Below are 16,760 nucleotides of genomic sequence, written 5' to 3' on the forward strand. Positions count from 1 at the left end.
GTTCCTGAGAGTGGCAGTCCGGACTAAATTAGTCTTCGCATGTGGAAGGCTTCCACTTGCAGTCTCATGTCAACTTCAGCGAATTATAGTTTGTTTCAGGTGCCATACCTACCTCTTTGGTTTTTATATATTTATTTTTTTGTTTTCAGACTAAATCTTGATATTTGGTTTTCTTTAGCTAGTGAGAACTGACGAGTCTGTCCCCTTGGGGCAGAAATATACGAATTTGACGAGAAGTATTTGAATTTGACGCGCAGTAAAGTCTCTATTCATCTTTGTATGATTATGCACGGGTTTTGTGTCTCACACAAAATGCACTTGTCGGTCACACTAGGGAAAGAAGAGTAAAAAATAAACGGAGTGTGAGTGAGAGTCAGAGGTGGTAAAGCAGAACAGCATTATTTTGCTCAGAAGCCGCAGGTATCTTAATAAAAATATAACTGTAAATTTTTATCATAGATTGTACTTAGTTAACAGTTTCACACACTGACACACACACACACACACACACACACACACACACACACACACACACACACACACCACACACACACACATGAAATTAAATATTAAACACTTTTGCTTGTAAAATATTTTCGTTCACATACCATATATAATGATGTTAAGTGACTCCATTTCTTACTTTATCCATGTTATACAAAAAAAAAAAAATCTCTCAACCCTGGAATTTTTGCCTTTACAAGTAGGCTGTTATATCTTTGGCACTTATGTGAATTTTTGTTGCACTGGTACTTATTCATTTATTTTTCCTTGTTATTTGTACACATTGAAAAAATATACATATAAATAAATAAATATATAAATATATATATATATATATATATATATATATATATATATATATATATATTATATATATATATATAATATATATATATATACATACATAAAGAGAGAGAGAGAGAGAAGTGGTGTACAGATATTGTTTGTTGCAAAAAAGAGGTAGTCAGAATTTTGGATAATTCTTCATTAGCGATTTCGTTCGTTTATCGAACTTGTCACGACAAAATCAAAATGATAATTTTGATTTTGTCTTGACGAGTTTGATAAACAAACGAAAGCGCTAATAAAGAATTATCCACAATTCTCATTGCCTCCTTTTGCTCAATATATATATATATTTATATATATATATATATATATATATATATATATATATCAAACTAAAGTTATTGAACAAACAAATGCAAGGTCATCCGCATATCATTTCATCATTCGAACATTTAATCATAGAATATACATATAAACATCCCGCAAGATGGAACATAATTCATTTGTACAAGCATACAAGCATATAATAATAATAAGGTGCGACAAAAAATTTTTTTCATCACAGTTTAGAGTTAATACTTTAGCGATTCAGAAAAATACATTTAAAAAAAACAACAACCTAGAAAGTAAAAATATAATATAAAGTAATATATAAAAATATATAGGTATATAAAAATATATAAAATATATATATATAGGCGCAGGAGTGGCTGTGTGGTAAGTAGCTTGCTAACCAACCACATGGTTCCGGGTTCAGTCCCACTGCGTGGCATCTTGGGCAAGTGTCTTCTGCTATAGCCCCGGGCCGACCAATGCCTTGTGAGTGGATTTGGTAGACGGAAACTGAAAGAAGCCCGTCGTATATATGTATATATATATATATATGTATGTGTGTGTGTATGTTTGTGTGTCTGTGTTTGTCCCCCAAGCATTGCTTGAGAACCGATGCTGGTGTGTTTACGTCCCCGTCACTTAGCGGTTCGGCAAAAGAGACCGATAGAATAAGTACTGGGCTTACAAAGAATAAGTCCCGGGGTCGATTTGCTCGACTAAAAAAAAAAGGCGGTGCTCCAGCATGGCCGCAGTCAAATGACTGAAACAAGTAAAAGAGAAAGAGAAAAGAGAAATACATATAGGAGCATATAAAAAATATATAATATATATCATGTAAATAAAATAAAAGTTCATCGTTTAGAAATCTTATTAAATAATTATTGAAGTAAAAGAAGCCTTATAGTTAAAAAGGGAACCATATTTAAATCTTACTCAGTCATTTGATGGGCTCCACTACCTCAAATGTTCTTAAAATTTAAATCCGCATCTCTATCTTTATATCTCTATAATGTTGCCACTTGATGTGAAAATGTTTGTGTTAATGGAAAACCTCTATAATTGGCTGATGAGTGCTTAGCATTTTAAAACTGTTGTAATACTTACAACATTTAATAAAATGATGTAGTACGAAACAATCGTACCAAGTTACCGGAGTCATTCTTGTTGCTTATTTTGATTATAATCACCCCACGGATTTATATGGATAACACCATACAGAATTCTGGTGCATCTAAATTAAGTACCATATTCATTTGAATCTAAATTTTTGCTGAACTTATATATATATATATATATATATATATATATATGTACATATGCACACATATATCAGATGTATCTGATTTTTCAGGTGCTTAGTGGTGTGTATATATGTATATATATTTATTAGATTGCTGACATTCGGCAATGGTTTCTCCCATTATGTTGGTGCGCCATTTTCTATCATTAATAAAACTATCGGTATTTTTGATGACACAAGTATGCTAGTATTCAATTAGTATACAAACGTTTGAATAATTAATATTAAAACATTCAATGGTAAATTTCCTCCTTTCTGTTTCTCTAGAATCTAAGGGGTACACCATACCAGGAGTGTTGGAGTCTGAGGCTGACAAGACGGATGGTTTTGAAGTGGACCCAGGTATGAATTACATGAATGTATATGTATATATATATACATTCATGCAGATATATACATACATAAACACACTCATACATTTCTACATACATGCACACATACATACATACGCACATACACACACTCATACATACGTACATACATATATACATATGCATACATCTGTGCATATATACACATATATACATATATACATGCATACACTTACATGCATGCATACATACATACATACATACACACATACATGCATACATATCAATAGACTTACTAATAGATTTATATATTTAAGCACATGTACATACTTGTATGGATATATGTGTGTGCGCGTGTATATTTATATATAAGTACAAGTGAAATTAACATGCAAAAAATGAAAGAGCTACACAGATATATCACAATCTCTTTAGATTTCATTGCAGTGTCGGAAAGGCTTCCGTTGCACTAGCAGATATCTCACTATCCCAAGCCTTTTACCTTCCAAGCTGTACGCATTGCATGATTCATGCAGTGAAAACTGAATTAGTGAATGTTTGCAGATGCCACACTGGAATGGCCATAATTTGAATTTCCGAGTAGTTATCTTTTATGAAATGACCTCATGCAGTTGTAGACATACATAAATACATATATGTATGTATATATATATATCTGTAAATATAATGTAACAATTATTCGGTAGCCAAGATAAAACTCTGAGTTTCGGATGCCGAAGTGAAAATCCACATCAGTTATCTGGCCATCTGAAAAATGCTTGTGTTATAGACCGCTATTTATACAAAAGCGCTATTTCGAATGACCGCTAATTAAGATTAAAAGTTCATAGTAAACGCGTATGTATATATATATAAATGATAAGGGTAAAAAACTGATATTAATCTGATTAATATCAAGTTAAACCAGTGGCCTAGCATATTGAAAAAATCTGAAGATTCAGAAAAATTATATTACATGCATATAAGCGGGATGACCACTAGGTGGACATGCAATATGCTAAATGTAGACCCCATATGGTCTGACCATTTAAAAAAAATTGTCATGAAAATTCGGCAAACGCCGGAACGTAAGCGAGCAAGACAAATGAAAAGACACAAAATATAATGATTAGTCACATACCAGGTTTCATTGTTACTGTTTACATATTTACATATGTAAGTGTCCGAAAATTATCAGTGCGACCGTCATAGAAAATATAAATTGCAGAACTGTATACGAAAGAGAACATGCATTCAGTTGTCATATTTGGAGGCATATTTCAAATGTCTTCGTTTTGGCGCACCAAGGCCGGGAATGATTCTGCAGAAAATAATTTTCTCATCGAAGCCTGCCGGTTAAAGAACATGGTTATTTAAATTTAAATAATAAGGGTAAAAAATTGAATATTAATTTGATTAGTATCAATTTAAACCGACATCCAGTATGCTAAATGTAGACCCCATATGGTCTACATTTAGCATATTGGATATCCACCAAGTGGTCATCACTCTTATATACATACATACATACATACATACATACATATATATATATATATATATATATATATATATATATATATATATATATATATATATATAATATATATATATATATATATATATATATATAACATAAGGGGGATCAGCCATCTGTGATCCCCCTTATGTTATAGAGCAGTTACTGTTTATATCTCGCTCAGAGATTTATTATTGTTATATATATATATATATACTAAGCAATAAAGGGTTTAGCAAAGAATTGCCTTACCACATACCGAATTTAGAAATAGCAGTCAAAGGGTTATAGCTATTTCTTCTACTAAAAAGGGAGATCTCAGTAAAAACAGCAATTGGAAGGCAGACACAAACAGGTATATATATATATATATATATATATTATATATATATATATATATATATATATATATATATATATATATATATATATATAATATATATATATAATATATATATATATATTCGTTTATTCTTTTACGTGTCTCGAACCTATTCGGAAATTTAGTAAGGCGGTTGGGGTTGAAAATGGTCCAAAAGTTTTTAATAGGAATGTGAAATTAGTAAAAACAGTGAAACGAATTTATTCCGTAAGAAAATTAGGGAAATATTTAAGGTTAAGAGGAGGTAATAACTAGGGTAAGGGACAAACTAGGGTTACATCGAACGTTGGACCTTAGCCTATCTCACTTCGGACAACAGGTGGAAAGGCTTAACCACATAAATGAATAAAAATTACACTTAACCGATAAGCACTTTATTGTGATTAACACAATTAATTAATACTACAAACGTAATTATTATAAATTATTATGATTAATATAAAACCTTATTGCATCTTCACCCCTTCTCCGTCTAAAACCTATTGGCGTATCTCACTGTTACATTTTGTTATTTTATTATTTATCTATCCCATCCCCACCGTACAAAGGATTAATCCACCAATTGCTATTTTTGGTTTAGTCATTTACTTATCGTCCTAAAGAGATATGCAAACAAAATGGTATGATTACAACCATATTCAACTTTTTTTCTCTTTTTTCTCTATGCACTTCTTTATTTATTCTTCACTCTGATGAAGCTCCATGTTTCAGATCGGTTTTATTACCAAATATGATAAATATTTTTAGCGTATCAGTGGCAATACCACACAACATTGGAAGCAGAAACAGTTGTTAGATATGATGCAGTCTATTTGAATTGAATTAATAAGTAATAATTAATATAAGTCAATTGTTGTTCATCGATATTTCTCCATTTCCTGCTTTCTTTAAATTTTGATTCTTGATAAACTCATGCTTATTCTTGTCTTTACCTATAATTTATGAGCATAATATGCTTACATATGTATGCCCGTGGTTAAGTATAATTAATATACCGGTAGTGTAATGGATACTTCCAACCCTTAGACGGTTATTTTAACCTGTAAGTCAGCTAACCTATATATATATATATATGTGTGTGTGTGTATGTGCGCGCGCGCACGTCTGTGTGTGTGTGTATCTGTGTGTCTGTCTGTGTGTATACATATTTCTATTTTTCTGAGAAATAACTGGTGCTTTGTTAAAAAAATGCAACACAAATATGTGCAATACCTGTTTGGATACAATCAACAAGAAGTGTATGAATATGTCTTTCAGTAAAGCTTTTATTATTCTACTGGTTTGCTTAGAATATATATTTGCAAGATATATTTTACGTGATCACTTTGCTTGAAAGAAATTACTAGACATTTAAGACCGTCAAAGAAATATGCACTGGCATAACCAAATACCGCAATATTTGTAAATACATTAAGATTTTATCAACTTAAAGAGATAGCAGCTTTCAAAATACTTGTTCCTAAATATTCCAATATTTTAAGAAGAGATATTTAACTATCATATGCGTTGACTGACGGTGCGAGTTTTGTTTTTTAATTTTGTTCAAATATCGGTTTCAAATTTTGCGCAAGGCCAGCAGTTCGGGGGAAGGGGTAAGATGATTAAATTCACCCCATTGCTCAACTGGTACTCTTTTTATACACCTCGAAAGGCAAAGTCGTGTTCGGCGGAAATTCTGTTAAAATATTAAGATGGCATAAAAACTCATATTTGATATTTGATATTAGAACTCTGACTAAAAAGTTTCCTCTATTTCGTTTCTCTAGGATTGTTGGAGAATATGGCACCAGATGGGGTAGAAACAACTGGGCTGCAAGTGGAGTATTTAGTAAAGGGTCCATGTAGGTATAATATATATCAATGCATACACACACATAAACACATACATACGCACATACACACACACACGTACACACACATACTAACATACACATCCATATATCTCTATATATAAAACTGAAATGCGTTTTTACCGCTTGGATCGCTTTCAATGCTACTACGTCCCGTCCGATTCGCTCCAAAATTTACAGGGACATGTAGAATGAGGTGACGATGCCCGTGGGCTACCTTAGAAATCCCTATCTTAAAAGGTGTGGTTGCTAGGGGCCATCTTCCTCACTCACGCTATTTCCTCCATTCCCCCCTAACTCCCCTTCATGAATAACTTTGACAAGTCCACTACCGTTATTTAACGTATCTGTCTTCCTCAACTCACTCTCGGTATTTCCTCTCTTCCAAGAACATTTTCACTCACTCTATCTCTTAGCTTCCCATATCTTTCACTTATGTATCTGTCTGCATTCATTCAGAGAAACAAATATTCCATCGCCATCGCCATCGCCATCGCATTCTATTGTCTACCTGTCAACGCGCCGATCGACCAAATACAAAGACAAGGTTCCCTGCTTACCAGTCGAATTCAGCGTCAACGCTCACGTATGAGAGAGACTCCAACACACACACACACACACACACACACATATATATATATAATGTGTGCATTATGTGGTCCAATTTTATATTTTATATATTTTCTATATTATATTTTTATTTTTATGTTTTTGTTTTTGGTTTTTTACTCTTTCATTTGCCTATTACTGGTTTTATCTCCAATTTAATTTGTACATATATATACTCTTTACTCTTTACTCTTTTACTTGTTTCAGTAATTTGACTGCGGCCATGCTGGAGCACCGCCTTTAGTAGAGCAAATCGACCCCGGGACTTATTCTTTGTAAGCCCAGTACTTATTCTATCGGTCTCTTTTGCCGAACCGCTAAGTAACGGGGACGTAAACACACCAGCATCGGCTGTCAAGCAATGCTTGGGGGACAAACACAGACACACAAACACACACATACATATACATATATATGCATATATACGACAGGCTTCTTTCAGTTTCCGTCTACCAAATCCACTCACAAAGCTTTGGTCGGCCCGAGGCTATAGTAGAAGACACTTGCCCAAGGTGCCACGCAGTGGGACTGAACTCGGAACCATGAGGTTGGTAAACAAGCTACTTACCACACAACCACTCCTGTATATATAATGCGTGCACACACACACACACACACCTATATATATATATTTATAATGTGTGCATTATGTGGTCGGTCGGTTCAGCTGAAAATATGCACACCTATGTTAAAAGTACTGGCAAGTTTGCATGACAACTATATTTTTCCTCAAATTAAAGGCGTGACCTCTACGACAAAATTCCTCATCTTATAAAATGTGGCCCCAGTAGACCCGAATGAAATCGGGTTATATTTTATACAGGTTTCTAGTTTTATCTGATTGTACTATAATTCCTTCCATGTTACGCATTTCTTTAATTCTAATAGCTTGATTTGTTAGATATTCATTATGTCTATTTGAGTATTTATGAAATTTAATATTTTTCACCACCTTAGAAATATTATCCTCTAAAACCTGTATATCCCTATTATACAGGGGTTCATTTCTAGGTTTAAATTTAGAATTGATATAATTACTATTCTCTACATCGTTAACATTAGATATGTTACAATTATTGTAGTAGGTTTTGCATTTAATCCTATTAATAAAATCTTTGATATTATTAAATTTCAAAATATTTTTTTTCAATATGGTATAGTAATATCCTTCAAAGATGAATCGCAAAATAGCGGTTCTATCTTACCTGTAAGTTCCATAACTAACGAAATTGAGAGTTAAATACACTCGATAAACGTTAGTTATAAATATAAATATAATAATAATAATAATAGTAGAGAATATAATTGCAAAAATTACGGGGGAAAATTCAAATTAACAATTTTAAATCAAATTTCACAGTATGTATATATGTATATAATTTAGAGAAAAATCTCTATCAAACAATTCAATAATGAAAGATGTTATTCACACCATATAGAAAACATATACTAAAAAAACTTATTCTAAAACTCAATAAAGTACAATAAATAGTAAATAGATAGTAATAAAAAAAATCAATTCGATTTAAAATCAAATCGATCTAAAATTAATTCTATTAAAAATATAGTCACTCATCAGGTCTAAAATAAATAATTAAAAAATGATAATAGAATAAATGTACTTATCTTAACTTATACTAATTATCAAATAAATATATAAAAATGCGTCATCCTCTTTATAAAGTTCTACGTATTACGTTTAAATTTTTAGTTAACAAAAATCCTTCGATAAGATAAGTTATGCTTTTCTTTTAAGAAATATTGTTAAATGCTTTTCGATTATTTATAGTTAATACACGTATTTTTATATATTTATTTGATAATTAGTATAAGTTAAGATAAGTACATTTATTCTATTATTATTTTTAAAATTTATTTTAGACCTGATGAGTGACTTTTTAAATCGAATTGATTTTATTATTATTATTATTATTATTATTATTATTATCATATATTTGAAAATATAGCCATGAAACGCGTGTAGTCTTTTTACTACTATTTACTATTTATTGTATTTTATTCATCCGGGACAATAAAAATCTGCAAGATCTACTCAAGATTTCGTAGATGATGAGCAAAACTAGATGCTTTTCTTCACAACTTTGCAATCAAAGTAGGTGGCCGGTCAAAACTGAAGCGAAGTAAACAAAAGAAAAAGAAAGTATGCCTAAATATATACAATCATACACACATATCTATTAATATACTTATCTATACATAACGATTTCTGTGTATGTGTGTGTTTTAGTTTGTTAGATGAATTCATTCGTTTATCCCCATTATTTTAATCTATAACTTTCATTAATACTTTTAACAAATCGGTCAATAATATAATTCTCCTTCATTGTTAAGGACTTCTTACCAACGTTCCACAAACTTGTCAATGTTTGACAGTAGAAATCACCGGGTTTTGACTGCAAGAATTCATCGAGCTTATTTTTCAGCTCCACGTTTTGTGGAACGAAAAGGTTGAATAGCTGAAGATGTTATATCAGGACAATTCGGATGGTGCGAAAGAATTTCCCAACCGAGCTCTTGAATAGCATTTTTGGTGAAATAAATGGCATGGGGGAAAGTGCTGTCATTGTTGAAGAAGTGCGCCATCTCACTGGTCTGCTCGCTTCAGCTGGATTGCCTCGTTGAGCCGATGCACTGATAGTGTAGTTGTTTTCAAGTATTTCGTTGAGGATTCACCCTTTCTATTCCAACCAAATGTAGATTATTGCCTTGCTTGGATACAGCTCTGGCTTGGCTCGAATTGTTGCTGGATATCGGGACTTAGCCACTCCTTTCTCTGCTTCATATTGACATAAAACACCATACTTTTTTGCCGGTAATGATGCAGTGAAGAAATAATTGTTTGTGTCCACAACTTGCCTGGTGTCAAACGAGGAAATTGGCGTCGATAAACGAACGAAATCCGTTGAAATTGGTATATATATATGGGCAACATACACACACACATACACGAACGTACGTACACCTATTGCATACATGTTTTTTGTTCGTATACATGTTCGTGTGTGTATGTGTGTGTGTTGCCCGTATATCAATAAAACACTTTTTTCCACGATGGAAAAAACAACAAAAGTCTTAACAAAAATTTACTCGTTGCAAACAATGGTGATTTCTTCGACTTGAATATTGTTAAAAGTTTTGGTAGAAATTTTATTTTTACTGCTATTCGCTGGTGCCTCTGAGAAAAATAAGTTGACGAAAATACAGCTAGGGTCATAACGAATGTCCTCCTAAAATTGGAGCGGCATGCGTGCTAATTTGCGGACGTGCATAAATTACATTCACTTAATCCGCTTGTCTGTCCTTGTTTGTCCCCTCTGTGTTTAGCCCCTTGTGGGTAGTAAAGAAATAGGTATTTCGTCTGCCGCTACGTTCTGAGTTCAAACACCGCCGAGGTCGACTTTGCCATTCATTCTTTCGGGATCGATAAATTAAGTACCAGTTGCGTACTGGGGTCGATATAATCGACTGGTCCCCTCCCCCAAAATTTCGGCCCTTTTGGCTCGATTAGAAAAGAATATCAAATACTTTAGTTAATAATTTTCTTCCTTTCTATTTCTCCAGTACTCACGAATACGATGTCAAAGGAGTTAGAGTCCCAGGCTGAGGATACAGATAACTATAAGACGGGAATACCAGGTATGGATACATCCCATCCGCACACAAATACACTCCATACACCACACACACACAGCCAAGTATACACATTCACACATGTAAATGCGCATATGAATATGAATGCCTTTCTACGGTTGTACTGTTTTCTTAAAACCGCTCGACTTTAGAACTGTCTTCCATCTCAGTGTTTCCTTATCTCTGTGACCCGAACTGTTTCAAGTTTTAACTAAATTGCTTCCTTTCATCGCTAATTTCACCATGTTCACACTCCCTTACACTAAGTGTACATTTGGGACATTCTGATTAAAAAAAAAGTGTGTGCATCTATAATCTATATACTTATGGATAATATCACATTTTTGTGGAAGACATCACACATATGATCAGCAGCTGCCCAAAACTGTTATCGAGCTATTACCTCCTGGTGCGACAAGACGTTGTCTCTAAAACAATGTACAATCGAACACGTACATTCCCATCAAAACGTCTATCAAGTTTAGACATAACAGGCTGGATATTGTTTTTCGATCAGAAAAGAAAATGTATGTACCACCATAGAGGTTCGCTGCCTTGCTCATGGGAATATCTCTTGGAAAGTCAAAGAAAACTTTTTCAGTTTCCATGAGTAAATGCGTGAGTGACAATTTGTAAAATCAAGGGTTTTCAGAAAAAAGAAATCAGCCTAACTCGCATATGGGAAATCCGTTGAAATTGGTATATATATATGGTCAACATACACACACACATACACAAACGTACTCCTTATCTCTGTGACCCGAACTGTTTCAAGTTTTAACTAAATTGCTTCCTTTCAGAAAACTATGCATTACATTTCTCAAGTTCAAAATGTGAATTTGCTTTTGTTATATGTATTCCAACAATGGTGTTTTGGATCTTTGTAAGATAGCAGATTCTTCATGTCATATATAAACATATATGCATCTCTTATTATAAAAGGCAGATTTTATCTGCCTCCCTTTGTCACTTATAGAAATCTACAATATAGGATTTCTTCAATTACAATTTACCTAGCATTTTTAAGAGTAGAATGCATCGGGTCATGCCAGGTCCAGTTTTTAAAATTTAAACTCCAATTAAGCAAAATTTACAGAAAACTCACATTCTGGTGTGTATGTCAAATGCTTTTCTTAGTCTGGTTTACAGCACACGCAAACGCACACACACAGTGTGCAACGAATAAAGTGAAACTAGATGTAATATTTGTTTCTGTCTATCACGCTGATAGATACATGAGTAAAATGTATGGCAAGCTAAGAGATAAGAGTGACTGAAATTGTTCTTGGAAGAGAGTAAATAGCGACAGAGTGATTTGAGGAAGACTAAACTGAAAGTATGAAACAGTGTTTATGTATAAACAGACGACACTTATATATAGTTATTAATAAATGTATGCATCCGTTTAACCCTTTCGTTACCAAACCGCCCGAATTTACCTATTCATATTTAAATGAGAATATCAGAGTAAATCTCTTTAGTACATTCGTGAAAACACGTATTATACTTCGTAAACACTTCAAATACAGTTTTGTACAAAAATCGAAGTGTAATTTTAATTCCGTGAATTATGGGAGATTTTTTTCCGAAATTTGTTCCTATTGTGTTTTCAAAATTTGTAATTCTGACAAAAAATGGATACGAATTTCATTATATCAAGCAGCGAGTTAGAATTCGAAGGATTTTCTACTGAAGACCTTCATAAATCTAACTTTATGACTGAAAAAAAACCCATCTTTATATAAGAGTGAAGTTGTGTGTCTGTCTCCTACGATTTAGATTCGTAACTACTCCCACATTTTGCGGTGCAGTTTAACCAAAAGCGGGTATCTTATAGTCGTGATTCATATCGAGCCCTTCTGGGTATTAGCGCGCGTCTACGATGAGTCTACGATTTAAAAAAATTTACTATCATATTTTTCCATTTTAATGCATTTTTTCGCTTTTATATAAGGGAAGTAACTCTCTAAAAATATCTACGATGTGTCAACGATTTTAAAAAAAAATTTACCTTAATTTTTTTTCAATTTTTAATGCATTTTTTTGCTATTTTTTGGCTATAACTCTCTAAAAATGCTTATATAGTTATTTCCCTTACAAACCCGAGCAACGCCGGGCGATACTGCTAGTGTGTATATATATGTGCGTGCGTATGTGTGTATATATAATATATATATATATATATATATATATATATATATATAATATATATATATATATTTTTGCTGGCAAGGACGAAAGTGTAGTAGCAGCGCGTGGAGGCAGTCTTTTCAATAGTGGTAACCACGTGTAAAGGAATTTTGTTTTATAGGCAAGGAAGAGGGAAGGAGGAGGGGGACACGCGGCGAAGAGAGAGGAGGAGGGGGAGGGAGAAAGATTGAAGAGGTTAAAGCAAAGGGAGAGAGTACCGCATCTTCAATATAATAATATTAATATAAAAAAAGGGGACCAAGAAGTGGATCGAAACGACGAATCGGAACGAACCTGATGCGGGGCGCTGTCAGACAATAAGGAGATAAATAAAAATATATGCATACATACAAACATATAGTACGTACCTACATCTACATGTATATATACATGCATATATAAATAATTATACGGAAGTACAGGACATCACAATAAGACGTAGAAACAGAAAAAAACAAAAAACAAGAAAACGGAAAACGAAAACCAAATACAGGACAGGTTACACAAGGACAAAACCCCCGTCATCAGCTGTCGCTAGAGGAGTCAGGCATGTTTCGAAGGCATAACAGAACACTAATCCAATAGGCCTTCCTGCGAGAGAATTAAAATAAAATTTCAAGCAGCGGGGCACAATGAGTACGAACACAAACAAGACGTAACAATAAGACTGCAAAATTAAAATACATGTACAAAAAAAACACAAGAGGACGAACGAAAAAGCCTTTTTTCTGGCATAGACAAACAATAAAACTGCAAAAATAAAAATACATGTACAAAAAGTACAATTAGTTACAAAACGAGAAAATAACAAGAATACTATACAGGAAATTAACCACACAAGGGGACGAACGAAAATTATTTATATATGCATGTATATATACATGTAGATGTAGGTACGTACATATATGTTTGTATGTATGCATATATTTTTATTTATCTCCTATATATATATATATATATATATATAAACAATAATAAATCTCTGAACGAGATATAAACAGTAACTGCTCGACAACGTAAGGGGGATCAGCCATCTGAATGTGGCTAGGGACAGGGCGGGGTGGTATTACTGATGCTTTTAGCCCCAGGCGATCATCAACGTCACCAGAAGGGCTGACACCACCTCTGAGATATTGTGAGAGGATGGGAGAGGAGAGCTATCAGGATAAAAGGAATAGGGGAGGGATAGAAGGAAGAGATAAGAATTTAAGGAAGGAATATGTGTGAGAAGTGAGAGGTGGAGTGATATGTTTGAAAGGCACTAAGGTGGGGAGATATGTAAAGAAAATGGTACGGGGTGTACCAAAGCGAGAAGTAAACCTATAAATGGGAGAGAAGGATATAATGGTCAAGTTTCTAAAAATAGACGTGGGTATTTATTGTACTAGTTATGTGTATATGCATTATTGTATAGGCCCGCATACTTATATACGTATACCCATACGCGTATCTGCGTATATATATATATACACTCTCATACACACATATCTACATGTATATATATATATATATATATATATATGTAACGTAAGGGAGATCAGCCATCTGAATGTGGCTAGGGACAGGGCGGGGTGGTGTTGGTGTTACTGATGCTTTTAGCCCCAGGCGAACATCAACGTCACCAGAAGGGCTGACACCCTGAGATGGTGTCAGCCTTTCTGGTGACGTTGATGATCGCCTGGGGCTAAAAGCATCAGTAACACCCCCACCACCCCGCCCTGTCCCTAGCCACATTCAGATGGCTGATCTCCCTTACGTTATATATATATATATATATATACATGTAGATATGTGTGTATGAGAGTGTATATATATATACGCAGATACGCGTATGGGTATACGTATATAAGTATGCGGCCTATACAATAATGCATATACACATAACTAGTACAATAAATACCCACGTCTATTTTTAGAAACTTGACCATTATATCCTTCTCTCCCATTTATAGGTTTACTTCTCGCTTTGGTACACCCCGTACCATTTTCTTTACATATCTCCCCACCTTAGTGCCTTTCAAACATATCACTCCACCTCTCACTTCTCACACATATTCCTTCCTTAAATTCTTATCTCTTCCTTCTATCCCTTCCCTATTCCTTTTATCTGATAGCTCTCCTCTCCCATCCTCTCACAATATCTTGACCACCATCTAGCACTCCTTTAAAAAAATTTTTCTTCCTCTTTATTTCTTTCTTTCTCTCTTCTTTCCTCCCCTATCCTTTTGACAAGTACCATTCTCCTCGTAACATACATATCTATTCTCTTCTGTTTATCTACTTAACCCTACCAGTACATTCTCAAAATGTCATTCACACCACAAGACCCTTTTGAATGAACAACACAAGTAATTCATATCTCCATACTATCTACTTGTAATAACAAAATATGAACTCCTATCGGAATCGACATAGCATGGACAAGAAGCATTTATACCCATCCTACACAGCGCTTTTCTTGGATGATGGAACTTCAACTGTAACATCCTACATATATTTTTACTCTTATTTTTATTCTCTTATTTTCCTTTATACTTCCTGTAGCCATCCATTTCCAAAATAGCTCCTTATATAACTCTACTATTTCCCTCTAGTTAAGTATCTTATATAATTTCTGATGAAGGGATGTCCCTAATATCAGCTGTAAAACTACCTTTCTCTTTGTAAATGTCCTATAAATTCCACACAGCCTTGGTTTTGTTGTCTCATTTTATTTGAAACACACACACACACACACACACACACACACACACACACACACACACACACACACACATAGTTATTATATATTCTGTTAAGAATAGAATAGTAGAGTACAGTATGAAGCTCGTACATATTCAGATTTCAATATGTGCCAATCAGTAGTAATAAAGCTCGTCTACCTTCAGATTTCACCCTGTGTTAGTCAATATATATATATATGTGCGCGCGTGTGTGTGTGTGTGTGTGTGCATGTGTGTGTGTGTGTGCATGTGTGCGTGCGTGCGTGTGCGTGTGCGCATGTGCGTGTGCTTGTGCGCGTGTGCGTGCGTGTGTATCTATGTGTCTGTGTGTGCTTATATATGCATATGTATGTGTGTATATATATATATTATATATATATATATATGTAACGTAAGGGAGATCAGCCATCTGAATGTGGCTAGGGACAGGGCGGGGTGGTGTTGGTGTTACTGATGCTTTTAGCCCCAGGCGAACATCAACGTCACCAGAAGGGCTGACACCCTGAGATGGTGTCAGCCTTTCTGGTGACGTTGATGATCGCCTGGGGCTAAAAGCATCAGTAACACCCCCACCACCCCGCCCTGTCCCTAGCCACATTCAGATGGCTGATCTCCCTTACGTTATATATATATATATATATATACATGTAGATATGTGTGTATGAGAGTGTATATATATATACGCAGATACGCGTATGGGTATACGTATATAAGTATGCGGGCCTATACAATAATGCATATACACATAACTAGTACAATAAATACCCACGTCTATTTTTAGAAACTTGACCATTATATCCTTCTCTCCCATTTATAGGTTTACTTCTCGCTTTGGTACACCCCGTACCATTTTCTTTACATATCTCCCCACCTTAGTGCCTTTCAAACATATCACTCCACCTCTCACTTCTCACACATATTCCTTCCTTAAATTCTTATCTCTTCCTTCTATCCCTTCCCTATTCCTTTTATCCTGATAGCTCTCCTCTCCCATCCTCTCACAATATCTTGACCACCATCTAGCACTCCTTTAAAAAAATTTTTCTTCCTCTTTATTTCTTTCTTTCTCTCTTCTTTCCTCCCCTATCCTTTTGACAAGT

The 16,760-nt window shown here is 34.1% G+C and overlaps 1 protein-coding gene across 1 annotated transcript in view; it reads left to right on the forward strand.

Annotated features, from left to right (window-relative positions):
* The window catches only part of LOC115212915 (neurofilament heavy polypeptide-like), a 143,419-nt gene that overhangs the window by 99,237 nt on the left and 27,422 nt on the right, over window positions 1-16,760 (forward strand). The window contains exons 43-45 of the mRNA XM_036500402.1: window positions 2,693-2,767; window positions 6,404-6,478; window positions 10,679-10,753. Of these exons, the coding sequence (XP_036356295.1) occupies window positions 2,693-2,767; window positions 6,404-6,478; window positions 10,679-10,753 (225 nt within the window). The remainder of the gene's footprint in view (window positions 1-2,692; window positions 2,768-6,403; window positions 6,479-10,678; window positions 10,754-16,760) is intronic.

Source organism: Octopus sinensis, linkage group LG1 (assembly GCF_006345805.1).
Source record: "Octopus sinensis linkage group LG1, ASM634580v1, whole genome shotgun sequence".
Classification (NCBI taxonomy): domain Eukaryota; kingdom Metazoa; phylum Mollusca; class Cephalopoda; order Octopoda; family Octopodidae; genus Octopus; species Octopus sinensis.